A 25,250-nucleotide genomic window follows, 5' to 3' on the forward strand; every position below is an offset into this window, starting at 1 on the left:
TCACAATATTTGCCATCGAAAGCAACCCCAATGTCGCCATTTCTTCCTACCTGACCCTGCCTCCTGAAGGTTACTAAACCTTCTCCCAGCGCTAAGACTGGTGATGAAGTTTTTAGCCCATGTGTCTCTGGGGAACACTTAAGGTCCAAAACCGCAGCAATTCTTCTATCTAGAATATTCTCCACATATCTGACACTCTCCTATGAATTGACTCATCCACTGCTCAAATCCATGCATACAATGGAGGTGCTATTTCCTGGATGAGGAAACAGGCACCACGAGGTCAGGCAACTAACTTGCTCACAGTCACACAGCTTGTGAGAAGCGGAGCTAGGATTGGAGCCTGCAGACAGGAAGCCACAGCCTGGCCCAGCGTTCTCCTTACCACTCTTTTTACCCTTCTAAAAGGTCAGCAGAAGGCCCAGCCTACTCAGTTGCTCGGCCCCAGAAGTCTCTTGGCCTTAGATCTTCCTGCCACTACCCCTGCCTAGCGCCTGGCTTTGGCCTTTCTTCCGGAGAGCTACTGAGACGGCCCCCCTCTACCTAGACAAGCCTGAATTTTCTTGAGCCTGAGCGGAGTCTCCTCTGTATTCTCCCTGAGCTCCAGAAGGCTGGGGAGGAGCAGAGGCTTCCGAGGTCCTGCCCAGGGAGCACCTCCCTCCCACACAGGGAAGCTCAATTCTTTTCCACCATCCCAGTCTTCAAAGCAGCCTTGGACCCCTCCAGGCTAGGCCTGGCTAACCAGAGTCATTGCTGTGCTGTCAACTGGAGCAGAGTCAGCTCCTGAGTCAGTGTGGCTGGCTCAAGAGGGAGGGCTTTGCGAGGGCTGGGGGTGGGGACCCACACAGAGAAGACCCTCGGCCCTGTCTGAAAGGTTGTCAGTGAGAAATGAGCAGAGACATGTAGACTGCCTGTTGTGGGAACTAGATGCTCATAAGCAGGGAATTGCCTGAGCTGTACCCATGCCTTGAGGTTGGCCTCTGCTGACACCTCAGCTCATCTCCCAGGCTTTCTCTCACTCTGTGGTCAACCACAGTGGCCAAACTCCCTCCAGCCAGGAGCCTCTGCCCAAGCCCTTCCTACTGTCTGTAGCTCCTTCCCCTCCCCTCTGTCCTTGCTTAATACCAGCCTGTCAGTCAAACCCCAGACTGGCATTGCTTCTCTGGAGAGCTCTCCCTGAACAGGCAAGTCCCTAATCACGTGATCTTCTGGGAGCACATCCTCTTTGCAGGGTCTTGGTATTGCTATGAGTCTTGTTTTATCTTTCTCTCCCCTTAGACTGTTGGCATTCTTAAAGCAGAAATAGATCATCTGCACTCTAGGGCAAACCTAGAGCCAAACACAATGCACATAGTAGGTGTTAAATAAACATAAAAAACGGCTGAGGGATAAGGACATACACTTATTGACACAGCAAATGCCCATGGGCTATTTGCATGAAGAACACAGGTTACACTATTTCCACAGCCTGCTGACATTTCTGTGTGAAGTGCATTTCTCTCTGTGGATATATATATGCAATAGAAATATATATATGTATATATATAAAATCTTCACACAGGAAAAAACCTTGGAAGAACAAATGTAAATCAGTACAGCCATTATGGAAAACAGTGTGGAAGTTCCTCAAAAAATTAAAAATAGAAGCACCACATGACCCAGCAATCCTACTCCTGGTGTATTCATCCAAGGAAATGATGCCAGCATGTGGAAAAGCCACCTGCATGCCAGCGCTTGGCAGCCCTGGTCACAATAGTCAGGACGCGGAGGTAACCTACACACCCACCAACAGATGCACAGAAAAAGAAAATATGGCCTATTTGTGCAGTGGAATACAATTCAGCCGTTAAAAAAAAAAAAAGGAATCCAACATCTGTGACAACATGGAAGAAGCTAGAGATCACTGTGTTAAGTGAAAGGAGCCATGCTTGGGCCAGGTACCAGGTGGACCACCTCGAGTACAGGATCTAGGAAAGCTGATGACCAAGATACCGCGAGTAGAGGGGTCGCCAGAGGGGGTGAGGGGAATGTTGTCGAATAGGAACAAGTTACAACGCAGGTATGGTGGCTCACATCTATCATCTGAGCACTGTGAAATTCAAGGCTAGTTTGAGCTACACAGTGAGATCTGGGCTAGTCAGACTACAGCAAGTAACCCTGTACCAATAAACCTAAACGACACAAATAGGAACAAGTTACAGTGTGTCAGGAAGAATAGTCTATGGTGTTGACTGCTTGGACAGATTGTAGCTGACAGTAACATACTGTAGCCAAAGCAGCCAGAAGAGGGGATCTTCTATGCTGCCTTCTCACAGAAATGACGGATGTTGAAGGTGACAGGTGTCGTAATTGCCATGATCTGACAATGTATACGTGTCGTGAAATATCACACCCCATGAAACTGTATAGATCAATTAAAAACTCAAATATGCTAAGTGATGGAGTAGCCTGTGTCAGAGGTGGTGAGCACTCGATTTTCTCCTTGCTGATCTGTTTTCTAGTCCAGTCAGCACTGACCACTACCTGAGTGATGTGAGCCGTTGATCCGAAGACCTCAGGTGGAACAGGGAGGGTACAGGCACTGCAAGGGAAAAGGAGGGGAGGGGACAGTGAAAGTCTCCGCTGCCTCTCCTGACAGAGGAACTGGGCTGAGGGAGAAGGGAGGGACACACACACACACACACACACACACACACAGACCATGGACTACAGAAAGTTCCAGGTCACAGTGGGAGGTGGGGTGGGAGGGAGGGTGTGTCCAGATTGGAACAATGGAAGAAGCCAGGCTGAGGTGCAGACAAAGCCCCTCCTTTCCCAGTCACCGGAATCCCTGGTGCTGTCCCGTCCCCCCCCCCCTCCCCCCGCCCCAGTCAGGCAGGGAAGGGACAGTGTTAACTTTGTCATTCAGGCCTCACCAGCAATCCTTCTGACTAATGGAGTCTTTAGTCAGTTTGGAGTTTGGAGAGGGGTCAGCCACCAGCTTTCCCAGGGCTCTGAGGTCTGGACTCTCAGAGGCCACAGGACAGCACCCCACCTGAGGATGGCAGGTTCGCTCCCCGAGGGTGTGTGGCTGCAGAGGCCACTAAGTCCCCTGTTAGGGCGGTTAGACGGAAGTTCAGGGCCAAGGTGGAGGGTCTGGCAGGGCAGGCAATACCACATCCCAAGTCTGGCCTCTTCCTTGTGCCCAGAGGGCACAGGGGGATCCTGACTAAGAAACACAGGGGCGAGGGCTGCAGGTGGGTCAGTGGTTAAGAGCATTTGTTGCAGCCGGGCGGTGGTGGCGCACGCCTTTAATCCCAGCACTCGGGAGGCAGAGGAAGGCGGATCTCTGTGAGTTCGAGGCCAGCCTGGGCTACCAAGTGAGCTCCAGGAAAGGCGCAAAGCTACACAGAGAAACCCTGTCTCGAAAAACCAAAAAAAAAAAAAAAAAAAAAAAAAAAGAGCATTCGTTGCTTTGAGAGAGGCTCAGGGTTCAATTCCCAGTGCCTACACGGCTGCTCACAACCACCTGTACTCCAGTTCCAGGGGATCAGCAGCCCACTGCTGGTCTCCATGGGCAGAGGCCTGCAAGTGGTACACAAACATACATGCAGACAAACACTTATACACATAAAACAAACCTTTAAAAGAGAACAAAAGGGCAAAGAGGAGACAACACAGATCTCCCCCAGTACAGCCCTGTCCCTCTTCCCACGACTGTCCATTGACGGAGTCCCATTCACACATATCTCCCCAGAACAACCATCCTTGTCTGTCATAAACACTTCACACCCCTGCTCAAGGACCGTCCTTGGTCCCCTATGGCCTATAGGGGTGATGTAACAACCTTTGGTTTGCTCCCTAAGAACGCTGACAAACTGTATCCCCCACAGCTTCTCCCGGTGGCATCTGTAATCCCTCTTCCTGTGTTTAGTGGTATATTTTTATTAACAGGAAATAGAAACTATTAAGCCATTGACAAGATGAAACACAATGAGGATTAACTGTGATTAGATTATTTTATGACATGACTTGATAAAATAGGTTCTAATTATCAAATTAAGTAGCCCACTCAGCCTGACATCATGTGGAATTTTATCAAGTGGGTCTTATCTGCCTTGCATTCTGAGAACTGCACCAGCCCCCTCTCCAGCTGTCCCTCTCTGCGGGCGTCGATCTGGCCCATCCGCATTGTCCTGTCAGGACTGGGTTGGTTACTGATTTACTTCTGTGTGTCTGGTAAGTGGCTCAGGGGACCACTCAAGGAGCAAGTCCTGAAGAGAGTATTGAGACCTCAGAGACTGGGAGTGGCTATTCTGGACCCCCGAGGGAGAGCAACGAGGAAAATCCATATTGAACACAGGCTCCTCTGTCACCGCACAGACAGCCGCGATGCATCAGCTTACAGGACGGACAGGGTTGGGTGGGCTCGTGCCTATAGTCCATGTCACTTGGCCCACTGCGGTGGCCCTGGATGAAGCACACTGTGGTAATGCATGGCAGAGCAAAGCAGCTCACCTGAAACTGAGGGGAGGGCGAGGAGGAGGGAGAGAGAGTGCAGGGTCCCAACAGCCCATTCAGAGCACACTCCCAGAGACCTAACTTCCTTCCTCCGGACTCCACCTCTCCTCGGTTCTACCACTTCCTAGCAGTGAGTGCCACAGGCTGGTGACTAAGTTTTTACCACATGGGCTCTTGTGGGACATTTAAGATCTACAAGACCCACACAGAAAGCTAATGACGGAGGGGAACCAAGGTTCGGATGGAAAGTCCACAAAGACGCCCACCCAATAACTGGCAGATCAGACGGCTATCTGCACCTTGTTGCCTGGCCCACAGCTCTGTGCCCGACTCATCTGGCCTTCACCGAGGACTCCAGCGCTGGGAGAGTGGGGAAGTGGCCGGTCTTCAGATTTCAGTTCCCTGGGTCTTATAATTTGCTTTTATTTGCTTTCAGTGAACACCAAGATGCTCATTTCAGTAAATGAAAGTGGTCACCTGATGAGGCGACTGTGGAAATCCTCCACAGACTTTTATTTGCTAATTACATACAACATAAAACTTAACAAAGTAATAGCTGGTCCCAAGCCACTGCTGGGCTTTGGCTCCCCTTCTTCCTTACTCTGCACTGGCTTCATGTCAAAAACACAGCTTCCCATCAGTTCCTTGAGGATAACCCCCAGGCAGAAACGCATGGTGTCTATACCTCTGCCTCACAGCTCATGCCTGCGGCAGCCCTAAAACCCAAATAAATAAATTGAAATAATTAAATAAATTATTTTGGAGACAAACTGCTTCATGAAAATATCCACATGCAAAGTACCAGCCTGCTCAATAGGCTCACTCTGTGTCCCTGATGAAGACTCCCAGCATCTGGTGTTCACTGGTGTTCTTCCCTTTTCTTGCTCGGGGTCTAGGATAAACCACTATCAATCAAGAAAAGAGAGGGGTGGACTGGAGAATGGCTCAGTAGTTAAAGAGCAAGCACTGCTCTTCCAGAGGCCTTGAGTTCCGCTCTAAGCATCTCCCGTCAGGAGGCTCACAACTGCTTGTAGTCCCAGCTCCAGGGAGTCTGACCTCTGACCTCTGCAGGCACCTGTAGTCACATGCACACACACCCTCACACAATTAAAAATAATAAAAATAGAAACTGGTGCAATGGCTTCGTCATTAAGAGCTCTGGCTACTTTTCCAGAGGAACTGAGTCCATTCCTAGTACCTCCATGGCAGGCTGCAACCATGCCAACTCCAGTTCTAGGGGATCCAGTGCCCTCTTCTGGCCTCTGCAGGCACTAGGCACATACATGGTGCACAGGCATACACACACTAGCAAAACATGCACACACATAAAAATGAAAAACAATAAAAGGATCTTTAAAAAAAGAATAAAAGTTGCCTTGGAAATCTTGGAACAACTTTATTAGTTAATAAGAAAATGAGACAGAAGGCAGATGCTAAATGAGATTTTAGTCATAGTTTCCTATCTGCTTTTAGGGAAAAAAAGCAAAAAAGTACCAAAACAAAACCAAACCCAACAAAGCTCAGAAACCCAAGACTGTGCTACCAATTAACTGCCTGCAGTATATGACAGACACCAAGTCACCACGCTATTCTACGTGCTCTTCTGTCAAGTTGGGTTTTATTTTATTTTTTTGCTAGTGGTGGTGCACACCTTTAATCCCAGCACTCAGGAGGCAGACAGATCTCTGTGAGTTCCAGGATAGCCTGGGCTACAGAATGAGTTCCAGGCTAGTCAAAGCTACACAGAGACCCTGTCTCAGTAAAACAATCAAATAAAGCCAAAAAGAATTTTAATGTGGAATTTTACTGAAAAATTTTAATCCTTTTATGAGTCATTTTCTTGTGAAAAAGGTTATTTTTTTCTTATTTTCTACAGGCCAAGAAGATGGCTCAGTGGCTAAAGGCACTCACTATCAAGCCTTGGTGACCTGGGTTGTATCGCCAGAACTCACATAGTGGAAGGACAAAGCCAATGCCATCTGACCCCCTCAAATAAATAAATTTAACAATAACAAAATGTTATTTTCTTATGGAAATACTTGGTGAACTGTTTCTTTCATAGATTGAAATCTCTTCCCTTCTGGGTACATGGTCCTCCTGAGCAGCCATGTACTGCCTAACTATGGACCCTATGCCAGGGACTATGACCATCACCTTGTTTTCCCAGGCACTATCTGCCAAGTGGACTCATCTGGGATGAGGAGGGAACACCTGAGACCCATACGGCCATTCCACCAGCACAGGGCTTCCTGTCCATGGTAGAACCTTCAAACAGACTGTTGCTGCGTCTACCTACCATGTATGCTAATGAAAGAAAGCCACATGAGCAACATGTAATTTCTCTGGGTAGGAAGACCTTTAAATGTTCTCTGGAGAGGCTGCCATACAGAGAGGCCAAGAGGCTGGAAAAGAGGGATGCAGTATGCTACCTGCTTCTTGTTGAAGCCACCTGTAAAAGGCCACTGGTGATAAGTGAAAACTGCAGTGAGGCAGGTCTGCATTCCTGCCCCACCTTCGGTTCCAGGTGCCCTCATCAACTTAGATCCTAGGGCTCAACCCGTGTCCACATTTCAGCCTGAAGATGAAGGGTTTCCAGCCAGCCTGTGTGCTGTTTGGGTCTTTTGTCAATGTAGCACAAGTTAGTCATCTGGGAAGAGGAATCCTGGAGAACTTGCCTCCATCAGATGGCCTGTAGGCAAGTCTGTGGGGCCACTTTCTTGATTGATGATTGATGTGGGAGGGTCCAACACATTGTGGAGGGAGCCACCTGGGCATGTGGTCCTTGGCTGAATAAAAAAGCAGGCTGGGAAAGCACTGGAAAACAAGCCAGTAAGCATCCTTCTTCCATGGTCTCTCCTCCAGGTTCCTGCCTTGAGTTCCTCCCCTGACATCCCTCCATGATGGACTCAAACCTATAAACGAAATAAACCTTTTCCTCTTCAAGTTGGTTTTAGTCATGCTGTTTGATCACAGCAATAGGGAGCAAACGAAGGGCTCAAATCTGTCCAACAGGTGAGCATGTAGACAGACAAAGAGCAAGACTTAGAGGGTTAATGCTCAAACTTAAGAATTCTAGAGAAAAACACCTCTTTGCAATTCTGTATTCTTGGTGCTAAAAGCATCTTCTGGCACCTTCAGGCAGTGAGAGCTGCTCAGCTGGGAACCCAGTCAAGCTATGTGGGTCTCTCTGGGTTGTCAGCATGCCCAGTCAGGTTTACTATCATAAAGCTCTGGCTGTGTTCTCCCCCTGGGGAGGAGCTTAATGGCCAGCTCTTATCAGGTCCCCAGCACTCCAGGTGGGCAGAGGAAGGAAACTCAGTAGCCCCAAAGGTGACTGGAAGACATTGCGATTTTTCTGTCATCTAGGAGGAGCCAGTGGTTAGCTTCCTGACATCTAGAGGCCCTCCAGATATGATCATTCCAGTGTACTCACTAGCCCACAGGCTAGGAGTGGCTCAGACCTTAGCCATGGCCATGGCTCAACTGTCTGTTGGGCCCTGAAGAGTACCTTCAGGAGAGTTTCTTTCTGTTCTTCTCGACACTGCCATGTCTGGATGTGATGTGCTGCCTGGATCCTGGCAGCTATCTTGTGTTTCAGAGGGGTCTTACCTAAGGGCAGCACCAACAGCATGTGTATTGTGCCAGGCAGGCACATATACAGTAAGTACAGTGTCTTCTTAGCATTTGATACTGTTGGACACCTTCTAGATCTCCTCATGTACAGCATCCCAGAGAGCTATGAGAATGGCACCATTGCTCACTCCCATGGAAGTCCTATGTGGTAAGGGAAGTGGGGGCCACACAATGCTGTTAGTAGGGAAAGCGCTGTGGTAACAGGTCCCGAGGCTGAGGAAGCACCTATTCCCCCCACATCAAATGCTGTATGGGGCAGGGAAAGAGGGAGACAGGGACACAATGGAGCAGGGCCTACTGGGATCCTGTTTGCTGTGTATGGTGGCCAGGTCTGAAAGGATTGCACTCCACGCAAGTGTAGGGCCCTCAGCGGGAATGTGGCAGGGCTACTACCTGGCTTGGGCTGGGCCCATGAGAGTGCCAAAAAGGCAGGTGAGACCAAGGGCACATGGCTGGGGAGGAGAGCAATGAGGGCAGCAGAGAGCTGGTCCTTTGAGGAGAGAGAGGCAGCGGCGTTCAAGGTCTTGGGAACACAGTCCTGGGCCGGGGGCAGGACAAGGAAAGGCCACTTTAAGTTGAAAGTCAGAATTTCAAATGACAGTGGAAGAAGGAGGTGGCAGAGTGACAGTCCTGAGGACTGGCAGCAGTGGGGATGAAAGAGGGCTACGCTGTCCTCCAGCAGACAAGGCCCTGCTACTGCCCCTGGTCTCTAGGGTAGGAAGGGAGGCCCCATAGCCAGAGAGGAGGGAAGAGCACCATTGGAAACAGGGCATCAGTCATAGTAGACACTCAGGCAGAGTCAGCGTCCTAGGAACTTCCACACTCTTAAGAAACTACACAGAACTTTATTAAACAAACACAGGGAAGGCTCCATGACAGCTCCAGTGGGAGATTGAGTGGCAGGCCAGGCACAAATCCTCTGTTCCCAGCTCCACAAAAGTCCATCCTGTGGCCCAGCCTCAAAGGATGCAAGCGATCACACCTGGCCTTCACAGGCCAACTGTACTCTTGGTGATGTGGTGCCCATACACGTCCACTTGGAGGCGAGTGTCTGTCTGGCTCTGACAGTGCCACAGCATCTGGACCTGAAGCAGAGTGGCCATGTCCCTGAGTTCAGACATGAACAGGAGCTGTATTCCCAAGGTATCCCCTTCTGTCTCTGGGCCAGCCAGGGGAGCACTGGCGGCAGAACAGAAGGAGAGCAGGGAGAGTGGGTGGTGGCTCAGATCTGCTGAGGTACTGTATTGGGTGTCTTCCACGACAGAAGAGCAGGTCACACTGGGTCTCTGTGCTGCACAAGTCACAGCAGTTTCTCAGAACAAACCAGCGGATCAGAAGACCCCTGCCAGCAGCTGCAGGGCAGGGCTGAAGATGCTCTGGCTATTCCCAAGCTGCCCTGGAGAGAACAAGAGGCACTCCCACACACCAGTGACCAGAGCCCTCCTGCTGTGACTCGAGACTGTAGTCCTCACAGGAGTTTGAGGTGAGGGCCACTCTGCTGAAGCTCAGCAACTCTCCCAGTAAGAGGGCTCAGACAGCACAGGGTTCACGGGACACCTACGCCTGCTTGTCCCTCTCGTTTCCTAGCATCAATAGGACAAGGAGAAGAGCAGGTTTTCATGAAGCAAAAAACCCAAACAAACGAACAAACAAAACAACCCACACACAAAAGGGCTGACATGGGTGCCTGCCTGCTTGTATGGGTGTGTGCCAGTGGATAAGGGCTTGCCTAGCAGGCATGAGACCGTGGGTTCCATGCCCAGTACCACACAACCCCCAGGAGTAATGAGCAAACCCTTTCCCTGAGATTGCTACAGAGACACCATCTATAGGCAATGTAGAAACAGCTTCCAGCTACTCAAAGCCATGAGCATGGAGTGAGCGTCCGTGAGCAGGACAAACGCAGGACTGAGCAGCACCCCCAGATCCCGCATGCCACGTGGGAAGGAGGGAAGCCAGGAAGCCCTAGCTTTCAAGACTAGGAAGGAGATTTAAAAACAAACAAATAAAAAGTCCTCGCTTGTGTGAATCAGGCAGCGGCTCAGCACATGCAGGGCAGTGAGGATGGCTCAGGACCCAGATGTGGTGTTCCAGATGTGGACCCAGTGTGAACATGACGGTGACCACTGAGGTGTCAGTTCAGCTGTGCAGCAACACCAGCCTGGCCTACTGGCTAGTGAGAGGCATAGGCTGGGCTCCAGAGCCCTGAGGGAGGGCTGGCTTTGCGACCAGGAGGCAGTGTGTTGAAAGTGGCAGGCGGTGAGGCAAGATCTAGGGAGGAAAGGGGAAGTGAGTATGGAGGAATAAGAGCCAATATCCCCACCACACTTGTCAGGCATGCCACGGGCCTGTACCTGGGACAGCTAGACCCCCGAGACAGTAGAGAAACCAACAGGGGCAGGGGAGGCATGGAAACTACACTGCTCAGCCTGTGCTTCTGTACCCAGCAGCCTTCTGTCTCCTGATTCCCACTTGAGGAAGTCTGTCTCCAATGAGGAGTCTATGTGCTAGAGTGGGCTAATCCTGTGGGGGCTGTTGATGAGCCTCACAGGGATGCGTGAGGTTTTTGAAAGAGGATAAAAGTAGGGTGCTTGGGACCAAGACTTCAGATCTCCACTCAGCCTGGAGTATGACCTCTGACCTTTCTGAGCTCAGAGTCTGGATGGGTCTCAAGACACACTGGTGTTATCTCTCCATGGGGCCAAGAGGATGGGAGGACCAGACTCTTGGGTACAATGCTGAAGTAACAAGGACCTGGAGGCAAGTGGTGGGTACTTTGGGGGGATGGTACAAAGACCCCATGGTGACTCCAACAAACACTGGGAGGAAGGGTCAGAAAGGGCGAGAGACTGCAGCAGAACAGCTGTGTGACACGCCAGTCATGAGGACAGCCACCACCCAGTATGCCGGGACACTCAGGAGTCCTGCTTTAAAGACCAGAGGCAGCAGAAAGAGGCTCTGATTCTAGGACATGCTGGGAGTTTTGACTCCCAAGGACAGAGCCTCTGACCATAAAACTGTCCTCTATCCACAACCCCGTCAGACTGAGATGAGCAGACATTGGCTCAAGGGCCTCTTACACAGATATCAGACTACAAAATGGGAACCGGGAGACAAAGGGCTGTTGGGTACAGCTGCATGGGTAGGACACTGCACAGTTCCAGAAGACTCGCCGAGAGAGGTACTCCAGGAGTCGTACAGGGTGACCGAGACCTTAGGCCACCAGAAACAAAGACTATTGAAAAGAGTGGGCCTTCCTATCTTTCTCTATGGGGGAATGGCTTCCTCAAGACCACAGAGAATCTCCATCCTCCCATTCCAACTTGAACCCCCAGTGGTAGCCCTGCCTGTCTGTCCTAGAACTGACCTGCTTAGACAGCATTGCCTCTACCAAGTCCTTCCAGCCCACAGCCTGTTGGGGAAGCCTTCACAGTCAGGACTAGCATCTGAGTTCCCATGACACCCTCCTCCCCTGCCACATCTGTCCCTGAGTCTGTCTAGCTGCTGAGACTGGGGTTTGGGGCCTGGATCCCACCCTTCCCCCAGGAGATGACTCCTTTGTGGAGGCTCTCCAGGCTGTGCCTGTGTCTGGAGTACTCACAGTGGGGGCTGTGCTGAGGGCTGGCACGTGGCGTGAGGGCCAGGGGTGAAGCAAGTTCCCGGGGTGCACAGACTGTGTGGTAAGCTGCAAGAGCACAGGATGGTGAGACGGGGCAGGGTGAGAGGGTGCAGGGTGCAAAAAGGGGTATGTGGTTGGCTCACCTATGATGGTGACCGCTGTCCCAGCCAGCAGGGCAAAGAAGGTGAAGAACATGACTTGGTAGGAGTCCAGGAAGTGTGACAGGATGCTAGCTCCATCTGCATCAGGGGAAAGCAGACATCAGAACACCAGGGCCACAGCTGGGTCCCACTGAATTCCTGTGCTTCTAGACGTTTGCATGGTCCACCATGCCCCACTGCCTGGGATGCAGGGGCCAAGCCTGTCTTAGATGTGAGGGTGAGGTGTCCAGGCAAAGGTAGCATCTTATTCTGTTCCTTGGGCCATCTCTGTCTAAACTAAGCTTCCTTCCAGAAAATGTTCTTAGATACCAGTTTGGCACATCAGGTTTTAGTGCCCTTTCTGCCAGGAAGCAGCTAGGCTGCCCTAAAGCAAGAAAAGCAGTTCTGAAAAATGCCCTATGGGTTTAGACCATGCGGGATTGGTGTGCCAGAAGCTCACAGGATAGGAGCCCCTGACTCCTTGCCAAGAGCCCCAGGGTGAAAGTAGGTAGCACTTCTCCCTCCCAAGGCTATCCATCCACCTTTGTGGAGTGGCCTGGGTCCCAGATCCCTGACACCTGTCTGTCACAGTGTTACACACTCGACTTGTCCCCAAGTACTCTCCGATGAAGAGACCCCCGACTGTAGGGCTTTCCCCTGGCTACTGGCCCCTTTGATATATGCCCTGTCCCAGAAGGAAGAAGGCTCTACCCCCTGCATGCCCTCGGATGGCCAAAGCACAGGGTCTAGGCCTCGGTGACTATAGGGCAAGTCTTGCACTCAGCTAGGTAAGAAGTGAGTAGCTCCTGTTGTCGGGAGGGACCTGAGCTAAGTGCTGTCCTCATGTTGGACTTCTTGGGGACAGTCAGGCAGGCAGGGGACCCAGTGGGTGAATAATGCTACTTCTACATAGGTCAACACATGTCTGGGAGGGAGATTCTAATCTGTGTCAACCAAGGGGTGGTACTTGAAAGACAGGCTGCAGCAGTTGAGGACGCTGGTCGGTGTTGTCTGAGGGAAATGACGTCACAACCAAAGGAGACAGTGCTGCCAATGGTTCAGGTAGGGGCTTTGTGCTGTAGAAACCAGCAGGAGGCTGCCAGCAGCACCACAGCAGGAAGTGCAGGGGGGGACAAGTCACAAATGGACAGGAGAGACCAAATGGGTCTCGGGGGCCACTGGGAGGATGTCGGTTTTGCTCTTGACAGATGGAGCCATGGTAGGGTGCTGAGCTGAGGATGCAAGGACAGGGGAGGTAATGTGCGGTGTCAGTGACAGCAAGAGGCTGTCACTCTGAGAGACATTCCGTGTTCCTAGCTCCTCCAACTTTCACACTATACATGAAAGCTCCTCTGGCCTGTCTCTCCCTGCCCAGGTCTGGGCCAGCTGACGTCTCCTCCATGACTCACAGGGACCAGGCCCACGACGATCCATCACAAAGGCCACAGTGACTGGAATGGTGATGGCCTGGTTAGTGGCAGGGCTGGAGAAGGTCAGGGCAGTGGACAGAGGGCCCTGGCTGCCAGCTGTGGGATCCAAGACACCAACTGTGTACGTGATAAAGCTGGGCAGCCCGAATGACTTCTCTTTCACGAAGGCTAGCACGGCTGGAGATCCGGATTTCACCTGGGAAGTGAAGAAAGACAGCGGTGAGGACGCATGCTCATTCTGCAGAGGCTGGACCACAAGTGGGACTGCAGGTGCCCAGCTCACCTCTGGACACGCCCTTCTGACGACACATGCTGGACTTTGCTCCCAGGACCAGGTGGGACCTGATGCCTGGAAGCATGACCCACACTGGGTGTTTACTAAGGATGACATGATTGATACTACTGAATTCTAGTTAGCACAAAAATGCTACGCCAACCCAAAGTAGTACCTAACGCCAAGTTTCCACGAAGCCCATCCACAGACCATCAGACTATGTACTTATATAGAGTTACTGTATACACAGCAACTATCCACTTCTTCCTTATTGTTGTGAGCAGTTAGCCACGACAAGAGAAGCAGGCAACAGGGCCCCTAAACTCCTCCATCTACACATCAGGGCTCTTCCTGTAGGCTTTCTAGACTGAAGCCTCAGAGACCAGTTATGCATCAGCCTAAAGAAGGAGGAAGATGATGATGATGATGATGATGATGATGATGATGATGATGATGATGAAGAGGAGGAGGAGAAGCAGCAGCAAGGCACGGAGAAAAGAGGCCCATCCCCGCATGGAACAGGGTACCTATCCCATGCTGGAATTTGCTCCCCTGCTAACGGTACAAAGCATATTCTATGCGTGTGCTGTCCTGACAAGACTGACTTTCTAAAGTAGAAAATGAAACCAAAAGAATGAGCAGAGGACTACAGTACTATACAATAAAGAATATATATAATTATTCCATTTAAATATCTAGTTTAATTTTTAACTTCAAAGAGCCGGAGCCCAGGGCCCATATGCTCCTCCTTCTTTAGGGTCTTTCCTGATCTAATCCTGCACAAACCACAACCTTCAGCCTCAAAGCCTAACCCTAACTTCTAATCTGACACTAATACAAATATCTAACCCTCCAACAACAACCGAAAACTATAACCCTAATTCCCTAGCCATTACCATCACCGTTCTATTATCTAACTAGAAGCTATAACCTAACTCAAGCATCTAACCTTAACAGTAACTACTAACTCTAAAATCTAAATCTAACATAGACCACTAACCTAACCTCTAACAATCACTCTTTAGCCCAACCCTTCACACTAATCCCAGTCTGTAAACACACCATCTAAACACATTACAAATTACAAGCCCTAATTACAACCCTAGTCCTAACCCTAACCTTAAATCCTAGCAATAACCCTAGATACTAGGCCCAATCCCTAGCCCTAACCCTAATCCCAGCCCCTGGTTTCCCTGACCTGAAGCCCCCACAGGTGCTTACCTCCAAGTTCTCCAGAGTCTCCACAGCACCAAAGACCTTGACCTCGGAGCTGGTATAGTGGTTGCTCAAAAGGATTTCTGCCTGGTTGGCGTAGAGCCCTGGACTGAAGGGGACCTCGGCTCCCACCTTCTCTACAGAGGTATGGCTGCTGGGGATGGAGGCAGTGACTGCCAGTGATGTCTTCTTCATGCTCAAGTGCTTCAGCTGCTTATCTGTCAGCCTGTGCATAGTAACCGAGCAGAGGTACTGGCCTGTGGAGAGAAGGCTTGTTCTTCTCCTGGGTGCACAGATTCCCCACTCTCTGACAGGGAAACTTCTAGACATGCTTGGAAGCCAGCTGAGAAGTCAGCTCCTCCAGGAGGCCTTCTAGGAATGCCCTTTCAGAGACCTTAGGCCAGCATGGACACCTTCTCTGTGAACAATGGTCCTCTCACTATCTCTGTTCATGAGGTTTCCATCTGAATAGTACTCTTGGGGCAGGGATCATGTTGGGGCCAGCTCTGCAGCTCAAGCCCCAGTCAGCTGGGCTCAGAACAAGGGTAGATAATGGCAAACAGACACATGACCCAACCGTGGACTACAGGTCACGACAGAGCTGACTCCAAGTATATCAGGAGGCCTTGTGCAGTAGGGCTGTCTGGGTCCTGTCCTGTCCTGTCCTTACCAGGGCTAGGGGGAATGAGCAGGGCCTCGGGCAGCTGGGCAACCTGGAATCTGGACGCCTGAGTTGTACTCCATCAATGACACACAACTACAGGCCCCTGGATGACTTAACCTCCTTGCTCAGTAAGGGCCTCCTCTGTGCTAGATGGTAGGTGAGGCCCTGAGTGTGCCCTTGGGATACATTTGCACTCTCTCAGCCAGCAGCAACTCCTTCCATGCAGTGGGGCCAGGCAGGCTCACCAGCCTACAGTGCTGGTCGTCAGCCCAACCACTCTCTAGTGTCCTGAGCCTTGGAGCAGCGATGTTTCAGCAGGATTATGTCATATGGTACCAGTCATCTCTTGCTGGCTCTATGTAGGTAGTGGGGGGCAGGGCAAGGCACCGTCATCCTCAGTCTAAAGAGGGAGGTGTAGAAGGGTCAGCCTCTATCCGAAACTGAGTGGTGGGATTATGGAAAAAGACTGCAGCCTGGGTCTGGTGCTGAGCTCTACAGAGTATGGGTGATGCCAAAGGCTACTCCCTCTTGGCAGGCATGGAGCAGCAACAGAGCGTGGTAGCATCCTTAGGCTGGACTCCCAACAACCTCGGCCTGTCTGGACATATGGCCATCATGAAGTACACATTTATGACCGACCCTAGACGTCCAGCAGGCAGACTCATTGCATTTTAAATTCTTTGCAAATTTACCCAGAGCAGTATCAAATCCTGGCTCCACAGTGAAGACATCATGAGCAGGGAAATCAAAGACATCTTGCTTGAATTGGAGTTGACAGCTGATGAGGGATTCTGGGTGCAGGGCTTCAATGACTTCTCGCTGGGCAGGGGAGCACTCACCTAAAGGCACAGAGTGGGGGGCAATGATCAGGAGAGAAGGGCCTGGACCAAGCACAAGACCACCACACCCACAATGACCTGAAATAAGGGAGCAGGTCCTATGGAAGCTGGGCAGGCATGAATGACACCAGTGTCCCATACTATTCCCATGTGGGGAACTCAGGAGTCTATGAAGCTTGGTGAAAGTAACATGTCTTTTATTAAAGCTAAGGATCCTGATCCAGGTTGGGCTACTCTGAATGCCAGGGCCACTTCAGATGAGAATTCCGGCATGGGTGCTGAGCCCTCACAGAGGGTATGGTGACAGGCCACATGCTGATGTGTGGCCCTGTTGCAGTCAGCAAGGAGGATGGCCATTGGCCAATTGCTTCTGAATACTAGGAGGGCAGAGACTCTCCATAAACACACTGCACATCATTTTGGCAACAGTATAGTATTTGCCCACTCGTACTAAAGGAGGAAAGCAGCATTTTCATGATGTCATAAGTGTGCCTCATTAATCACAATGAGAATGGTGGAACTTAATTCATCCGTTAAGTGGTTAAAAAAAAATCTGTATCGATGTCTTTATTTCTGGCACTTGCTGTCCGGGGCTGTCGTAGGCAAAGAATGAGATGGAATGTTCTATGCATGACTTGGGAGAGGTAATTATAAAAATCAAAACCAGCCACCAGCCCTCGATGTCATTAGTTTCCACCATCAGCCTCGGTGGACTGCAGCTTGCTCTGCCTCATGCCCTAGGGCTGCAATCACAGCTCTGACTCAGCACAGGCTGCGAGTGTCTTGGAGCTGAGCTCTTAACGAAGGCGCCTTTCACGCTTTGGCTTACGGAGGCCTCGAATTTCTTAAAAGCTGCAAGGAGTGGATGAGCTGGGGCTAAAGGGTTTCTCTCTGGAGTTAGGGATGAGTCTGAGTAAGAAAAGAAGAGATGGGGGGTGTGGCTCAGTGGAATAGCACATGCCTGTGGTGTGTTAAGGCCCTGGGTTTAATCCCCCACACCACAAAAGAATAAAAAACACAAACAGATGAAACCACCCAAGAGCACAGATGATACTCCCCACTCTCCAAACCTGGCAAGGTAAGCCCAAATACCCAGAATCCACTGGTTCTATACCAAGCAGGTTAGAGCTCCTGTCTCCCACGCTGACAGTCACTTTGGAGGCTGTGGCTTCCTGCATACTGGTCTGTGCAGAGTGGAGGCGACGGGCCACAATCTTCTGAGGGGTACCGACCACTATCTAGGGAGACAAGGCAGTTGTGCTGAGTGCTGACTGTATGCTGGCCTGTGCTGGGTGTTTTTCATGACCTCATCTGTAGCTCATATCACCTATGCTCCAGGCAACAAGACATAATGAGCTCACAGCTTAAACCCCTGGCTGGAGTGCGGCAGGGTATCTGTCAGAGCGCCGACTGGCCATCTCAACTCTTCCACCCTATGAGAGCAAAGCTGGAACTAACAACGAAGCCCAGGTGGGTGGTAGAGCAGGGCACCCAGAAGAGCCAGGATCAATGGCAGGGCCAGGGCTAACAGGAAGCTGAACCTGCTTAGTGGTCCAGGCCAGGGTGCATGCTCCTGCCATCATCTTTCCTCTGCTCACAGATCTGGTAAACTCATCCTGCCACAAGGACAGAGGATCCACTTAGTTGACCATCCTTATTCAGAATGGATCAATCTGACCCAAATGCCTACAGAACAAGCACCCCCATGCCAGAAGCCAGCCTGCTCAGACACACACCCCTGGTACCCCTTGGGCATACTCTATCCCCTCTGCAGACCTCTCTCTACTGGGATGTTCCTGCATCTCCTTCTGCAAGGCCTGCAGGCCCATGCTCCTCTGAGGAGGCTAGAATGCTGGCTACCCTTTCTGGATGGGGGCAAGTCATTGGGGCTCCTCCTATGGGCCTTTCCTATAGGACAGGAAGGCCATGGCAGCAGGGAGGGGAACTCCCTTGGCCTGCAGCCCACAGCTCCACTGCATATGGGCCTTGGACCCCTCCAGCCTTAACAGCACTTCCCCTGTCACTGTAATGCCTCCTCCCAGGAATCACCCCTGCTGCCCAAGGGACCAACAGAGGTGCCCACCACTGCCCTCCCTGGCCCTGTCTCCCACTTCTGAAAATCTCCTCTCTTCTCTTTTCCTCCTGGGCACACTGGGTCTTCTCACATTTTCTCCTCCTCTGTCTGGCCTACTCCTGTTTGTTCACACCACACTCGGGTGTCTCCCAATATACCATCCCTGCACTAGACAGCCCAGTGCAGGTCTAGCCTTCAGGAAGGGACTGCACACTCACTGCCCAACTGTGCCCTACCACCTCAGCTGACCCCCTCACCACCTCAGACACCCATCTTAAACCTTCCAGGACCCACTCACTATCTTCTTCCAGCACCGGCCCCTACTTCTGTTTCCCTCTCGGAGCAAAGAGCCATTATCTACCAGCTCACTGGTGACAACCCTAGGAGAGTTATCCCAAGCCCTCCTTCACACCATCCCATCCAGTCCACCAGCTGGACATCCTGCAGCAACTCCATCTCTACACGCCCTTGATCTGCATCATTCCGATTTAAAACCAAAGCTCTGTGTAGTGTGAAGTGAGCTACCACTCTGCCCCGCCCCCGCAACAGGAACAGCAACAGCTAACACAGGTGAAGCAAACACTTGTGAGACACTAAGTGCTGCTTCACTTGCCCCTCCCCATGTTAGCTCACTATGCTACTTCACAGTGTGGTCCCCATCCCTTGGACACAGGTCAAACTTGCCCAGTGGCTGATCTTGTATTTGAACCTAGAAAGAGAGTATGACTTGAGTGTCTAGGTTGTCCTACAACTCCATAGGCTGCTACAATCTCAGCTTCTCAAGGAAATGACACTGCAGGCGCATGCCAGGCTGAGGTCACTCTTAAACCATTACACCCAGCTTCCCAGCCTCCTGGGCATTTCCTGATCTGCCAGCAAAGCCAGATCTTAAGTCCCTCCCACATGTACCCTATGATCCAGCTCGCCCTAGGCTCTGCTCTCAAACTCTATATACCTTGGGGCCTGCTGGCCCTTCTTTTGGCCATTCTCAGAGGCCTCTCCTGGGAAGCAGAGCTTTATTAATCAGAGTGCCTCTATCTGCAGCTACTGGCCCGAACCGCAGCAGCACTAAATATGCAAACTATTAGGTTAAACTGCTGGATTCGATAAAGCACACGCTGGCTCTAAAAATGAGACAGGTTTGGAACTCAGCCAGACTAGGCTCATTGATTCATTCTCGGCTGGAGAGAAAGGTTTTTCTTTGCTTTCATAAAGACTCAAAGGTGACTTGCTGGGGGAAGTTTAACTTTGCTGGTGACACCAAATCACTGGGGTGCCCATCCCATGGCCTGAACTCCCTCAAGGAAATGCCCACCCTAATGGCTGCATGGCTACACTGGTTGCCAGACAAGCATGGGTGTTGGTGGGTGGGTAGAATCAATTCACCAGATCTCTCTCCTCATGCTGGTTTGGACATGAGAGGGATGCTTGGGATGAACAGGGGACTGGTTCCTATCTCACACTTAGTGGGTGGCTGGTTCTCCTGGATCTTGACAGCTGCAGACAGCTTTGGCAGGAGGCCTGGTTATTTGTTTACTTAAAGAAAAGGGAATCAGAGGTACAGCCAGCCTTTGTACCTGCTGCTTTGGCAGTTTGGATTTCAGTTGCATTCAACCAGCAGAAGATCAAAAATATTTAGGGGAAAAGTGCATTTGCACTGAGCAGGGACAGGCATTTACTAAACAACAGGCTAACAGGATGTAGCATCAGTTAGTTATTGTAAATCATTAGAGGTGATTTCAACCATACAGGAAGTGGCAAACTCCTGGGAGATTCAGTTCAAGGCCAGCCTGGGCTACACAGTAAGATCCTGTCTCAAAACAGACATACAAACAAACAAGACCACAAAACAAAACAAAACAAAACTAGACAGGAGGTACTGAGGTCTTCCACCTTTGTGAAAAGAGATTTGAACATGAGCAGACTCTGGTACCCAGGGACATATATACTATGATGTTGTGGGGGTACAATGATGGCCCTGGATGGTCTCAAATTCAAGATAATCTTCCTGCCCCAGCCCCTCCCCCCACCAAGTGCTAGGATTGCAAAACCTGTATCTCCAAGCCCAGTTATAGACACACACTAAGGCTCTTTCTGCCTCCAACAGTGTTGGTCACAATTGCCTCTGCCTGCCCTCAAGTCCTACCTCTTTGAAGGTCTTCAGATGTCCAGCAATCTCGTAGTAAACAGTCACAGACCCTGCATCTCGGGCCACAGCCACGCCTGTCTTGGGGTCAATGTAGAGGATATTGCTGGCCGAAGAGCTCCAGGTCCCTGAGATACCTGGGAGAATAAGCCCAGATATCATCCATCTTGTTCACATTTGGACAACATAGCCCAAACCTAGCTCCCCAGGTCCCTCTGCCTGTGAGGGTCTCCATCCTCGGGTCAGGGAGGAATCCACATAGGCCACCTCTAAAGTGGTCTTCCCACCTTCCTAGCTCTGGCCACCTGCAGCTCTCCCTCTGCAGCCATTCTCCCTGGGGGGGGGGGTACTGACTCCCCCTGCCCATACCTTCCCATCTGGAATCTGTTTTTCACATGAAGTTTTCCCAACTCCCTGTCCTGGGATGGGCTGGGTGTGGGGTCTCTGGGCCCTGCCATCCCTAGTATTATTAGTTCCTCTTTAGAAACAGAGAACAGACCTCACTACTGATATGTTGATAATAAAAATAAGAAATCACAGGCAGGAGAGCTGGCTCAGTGGGTAAAAGTGCGTACTGCTCTTGCAGAGGACCAAGCTTCAGTTTCCAGCAGCGGGCAAAGCACTCATACACATAAAATAAAAATAAATAAACCTAACTAATAATAATTCCAGCCCAAGCCAACTGAGTGTTCATAAAATTGCTATCTGGATTAAATAGATGAAATTTACTCTGTAAATGCTTGATTTAGTAATAGTTTAATAAAAGTATGTTAATGTATTTTAAAAGCCTCTTTAAAAAATTAGCTTGTAGGCTCAGTGTTACACAGCATTTTGTTCCCAATAAACAATAAAAACTCAACCACCTCATTCTATCTCCAGCAGTCCTTCCTTCCTTCTTTCTTCCCTTCCCCTACTTCCTCCTCCTTTCTTTCCTCTTTTAGAGACAAGGTTTCACTGTAGGCTGAGCTAAGCCGGAACTCAGTGTATGGACCGGACTGCTCTCAAACTCCTGTCAATCTTCCAGTTTCAGCCTCACCAGTGCTGGGATTACAGGTATGAGCCACCACACCTGGCTACTATTTAATTTCCTTTGGAAACGAATTAATGAGGCTAAAGAAAGAAAACCAACCAAGAGAAAAGCAAGTGTCCATGTATGAGTTACAGGGGTGTGGGGACTCATTGTCTGCTCAGGTGTCCCAGAGCCATGCTGCTTGTTTGCACCATTAGCCACGAGTAAGCACGCCCTTGCGGAGGCAGCTGGGTAACAAGAGTATACATACAGGACACTTCCACAACAGTAAACAATTCTACTGGGCAGTGCTGTTCCAGGGCAGGGCTGGCAGACTTGTGCTGCGAACTACCAGACAGTGAACCCTGGGCTGTATGGCCAGTACTATCTCCACTGCTACCTTGCCACACACAAATGAACAGGCATTGCCAAGTGGCAAGTTGAATGTGGCCTTTAGGCAGTATCCTCTGAGCATCCTTTAGGTTCCACCCGCACACCTCCTGTGATGTGGTACCAAGCACATCCTGGGGTGCCACACCCTAGCATGAACTCGTCCCATCCCTCTTACCTCCCAGGCTAATGAGAACACTGGCCAGACAGAGGACGTCACCCACCACCACAGCTCCAGACAGCTCTGGGGTGATCGCCTGTAGGACGGGCAGTGGCACGAAGTCGGAGAGGCCCGGGTGCTCCACATCCCGCACACGGAGCAGCGTCAAGCCCACACTGACTGTGCGGACGATGCAGGTGTTGTTGGTGGCACCCTTGCCAATCTGCACAAAGTCATCTCTAGAGACAGGGAAAGGAGGGTTGAAGCTCAGACGAGAAGCCAGAGGGGAAACAGAGAGAACTGTGCAGCCCTCTCCCCTGCTGAGTGACACGGGGCTGACTGAGGTCCCAGATGTGGCTCTACTGAAGGGGGCACAGACCTGATGCCCTCTTCCCTGTCAGTCTTGGGACACAACCCACAGCACCGAGTCGGGATGTGCTAGCGTCATCACCCTCACACTTAGAAGGGAAGCAGAGACCCAAGGAGGAAAATGATCCACAGAGGACATGCCAAGGAGGTGCAGACTGCCTTCTGTGTGGCTGGCTCAAGCACTCCTGCACTCTGTCTCCACCTGGGAAGCAGGAACAAGGATGCACATGCGCATCTGCTATGGGGATCAAACAAGGCCGGTAGTGGGAAGGCACTCCTAACACACCTGCTCAACCCTCATGGTGAAGGATGCCAGAGGTGAGACTGGAGCAGGTAGGAGTGAGGGCCGTGTTGTCTGACTCGATCCCAGATCTCCCCCGCGCCTCTGATGCTGACCCCAAGCTGACTGCTACAAGCAGGTGCTCCTGCCACACAAGGCCAGCGTGACTTCTGCGGTATGGCTAAAGGCGGCAAGACCTGGGCTCTACCTCCCCCAGGACAGACAGACAGATGGTGCTATGTGCAGAGCCCACAGCTGTGCAGAGGCCCTCGTGACCACTCTCTCATCAAAGGGAGTAGGTAGATTCTTTATGTGACAGGTGGGAGAGCCTTGGGGAGATGAGCCGCATGGTCAGACTCACAGGACCCACGAAGATCAAAGGCAGGTTTGCAAGCAGGTTTCCTGCTCAGGCTCCTGCCACGCAGTGCCCCTTATACCTGTCCTTCAGGGTTCTTAGCCAAAGGGGACACAAGTGTTTTCAGCTCCATGGGAAGTCCAAATTGAAATGGTAGCCAACACCTGGGATAGCTCAAGAAGTCTTACCCTCAGCCAAAGTGTCCCCCTCGCACCTCTATAATGCCCTAGGGCAGTGGCCGACAACCTTTAAAATCACAGAGTCCTGAGCCCTGCTGAAATGTATCCCTAATTATCCACAGAGGATGCTGGTGCCAGACTGGGGACCACACTCAGAGAGCCACTGCTCTCTGGTGGACATTGGAGCCTGGGTCCTCTTGTCACTCTCTCCATCCTCACAGCAGGACTGAGGCTTCCGCAAGGATTAAAAAGAGCCAGCCTAAGAAAATCATGCTTGAAGCTGGGGAAATATGGTATTCAAACCCCACTCCCTCGCTGTGTAGCTCATGGTAAATGGCTTGACCTCTCTGGGCCTCTATAATAGGGCTAGGAGAGGAACCAGAAAGATGTGGCAGTCAGCCTGGGAACAGATGCTCAGTGACAGTGGCATCTTTGTCCTGTGCCCATGCAGTGTGGGGCATGCACCTGGTTCTCCATCCATTGATGACAGGGCCAGACTGACTGCAGTTGCTCACATTTCCCTGCACTTCCTTTCCTGGTCACACGGAGAGCCTTCCACAAACCCTCCCACCTCAGCTCTCAGGAGGTGTGCTCTGCTTCCTGCCCATCAGGGACCGTCATCACCTAACAGTTCCTGTCACACACAGACAAAAGCCTGGGCTTTTCTTTCCCCTCTCTCCCTGTGCCTCTAGACTGGACCTGCTGCTTCCAGGCCCAGCCTGTGTGGTATAGCATGCCATCCCTTTAACCATCCTCCCATGGCATCCGCCTTTCTTTCCTCACCTATCTGGACCTATATGAAATCCAGACAAAACCGAGACCAGCCGCCCTGTAAGAAATGAATGCCCATGCCCTTACCTGTTAGTGGCAAAATTGAGGACTGAATTGTGAGCATGGAAGATGTCTCCAGAGTTGTCATGGAAGTGGACAGTGAAGGTCACTGTCATCCCCAGAGGCAGAGCTGCCAGCGCCTCCTTGTGCTGAGTGTGTAGGACTGGGCTCATGGAGATCCTCAGGTATGAAACAGGAGAGACCTGGAGGACACCATGCAGGTACAGTGATACCTACCTGAGTAGGTCCCTACCTCAGAGACCCTTAAGGGATGGGCTGACTTCAGGGTGTGGACAAGAAAGACCCTGCTTCTTAGAGTCCCCACCTAGTGACACAGTTTTCATCATCCAATACAGCTAGTCAACCTCTAAAAGACCTAGGTGAGCCAGGATCCGTGACTGAAAACTTGAGTCATGGGTCACATGGCAAAAACAACTTCTGGGTTGTGACTGCAAATGTTCATGGGAGGAGCTGGCTTTCAGGGCATTTGAAGTAGAAGCAATGCCCACTGGATGGAGAAGGAATGTCACTTGCCTACAGGGGTGCTGATGAAGGCCAACAGTGCATCTCTAGAGCCATCTCTGAACTACATCCCCATAAAAGGCAGGTAAACATTTAGCCTGATTCTAGACAAGAATCCTCCACCTGGCCAAAAGTTGCCATCAGAGTCCAAAGCCCACTAGGCAGGTTAATTGTTGTAGGGTCAGGATATGATAAACACCTAGTACTTTCTATCACTCAAAAGGTAGCCCCACTAAACAAAACAAGCTACAGCCCAGGTCTGAACCAAAGCATCCAGTGACTTGGGTGCACTCTGTCTTCTAGGACTCAGAAGGTGGTGGCAATGAGTGGGGATGCCCAAGGAGCAGGTCTCTGTCCATGGCAGGCACAGAATGTCAGAATGAGCCCTTGGGCGTGGTAAACACAGTCCAGAGCTACTGTGCAGCCTTGAGTGAGCCACCCCGAGTCAGTTCCCTGCTGCAAAAATGAACTACTATGTCCTCAGAGTTGATGCAATTCTTTGCACGCCTGGTACTGAGCACACTTCATGCTGGGAAGAACTGACCGTGCTCAGGTACTGCACTGATCTGGGCAGGGGCTCGATAGTGGACGTGGGAACAACGTTAGCGGTCAGGTGCAGTG

General features: G+C 51.0%; 1 protein-coding gene across 3 annotated transcripts in view; it reads right to left on the bottom strand.

Annotated features, from left to right (window-relative positions):
- Positions 1–8,958: 8,958 nt before the first annotated feature.
- Positions 8,959–25,250, bottom strand: part of Nup210 (nucleoporin 210) — a 102,543-nt gene continuing 86,251 nt past the window's right edge. Inside the window, exons 31-40 of one of the 3 annotated variants that reach the window (XM_076567353.1) lie at positions 24,135–24,310; positions 22,112–22,332; positions 20,535–20,671; positions 17,429–17,552; positions 16,168–16,314; positions 14,818–15,068; positions 13,302–13,518; positions 11,896–11,991; positions 11,735–11,818; positions 8,959–10,404 (exon numbers count right to left, since the gene is read on the bottom strand). In XM_076567353.1, the coding sequence (XP_076423468.1) occupies positions 10,307–10,404; positions 11,735–11,818; positions 11,896–11,991; positions 13,302–13,518; positions 14,818–15,068; positions 16,168–16,314; positions 17,429–17,552; positions 20,535–20,671; positions 22,112–22,332; positions 24,135–24,310 (1,551 nt within the window). In that variant the 3' untranslated portion in view covers positions 8,959–10,306. The remainder of the gene's footprint in view (positions 10,405–11,734; positions 11,819–11,895; positions 11,992–13,301; positions 13,519–14,817; positions 15,069–16,167; positions 16,315–17,428; positions 17,553–20,534; positions 20,672–22,111; positions 22,333–24,134; positions 24,311–25,250) is intronic. The other 2 variants (XM_076567354.1, XM_076567355.1) reach the window with 2 other exon arrangements.

This window comes from Peromyscus maniculatus, chromosome 3 (assembly GCF_049852395.1).
Source record: "Peromyscus maniculatus bairdii isolate BWxNUB_F1_BW_parent chromosome 3, HU_Pman_BW_mat_3.1, whole genome shotgun sequence".
NCBI lineage: Eukaryota > Metazoa > Chordata > Mammalia > Rodentia > Cricetidae > Peromyscus > Peromyscus maniculatus.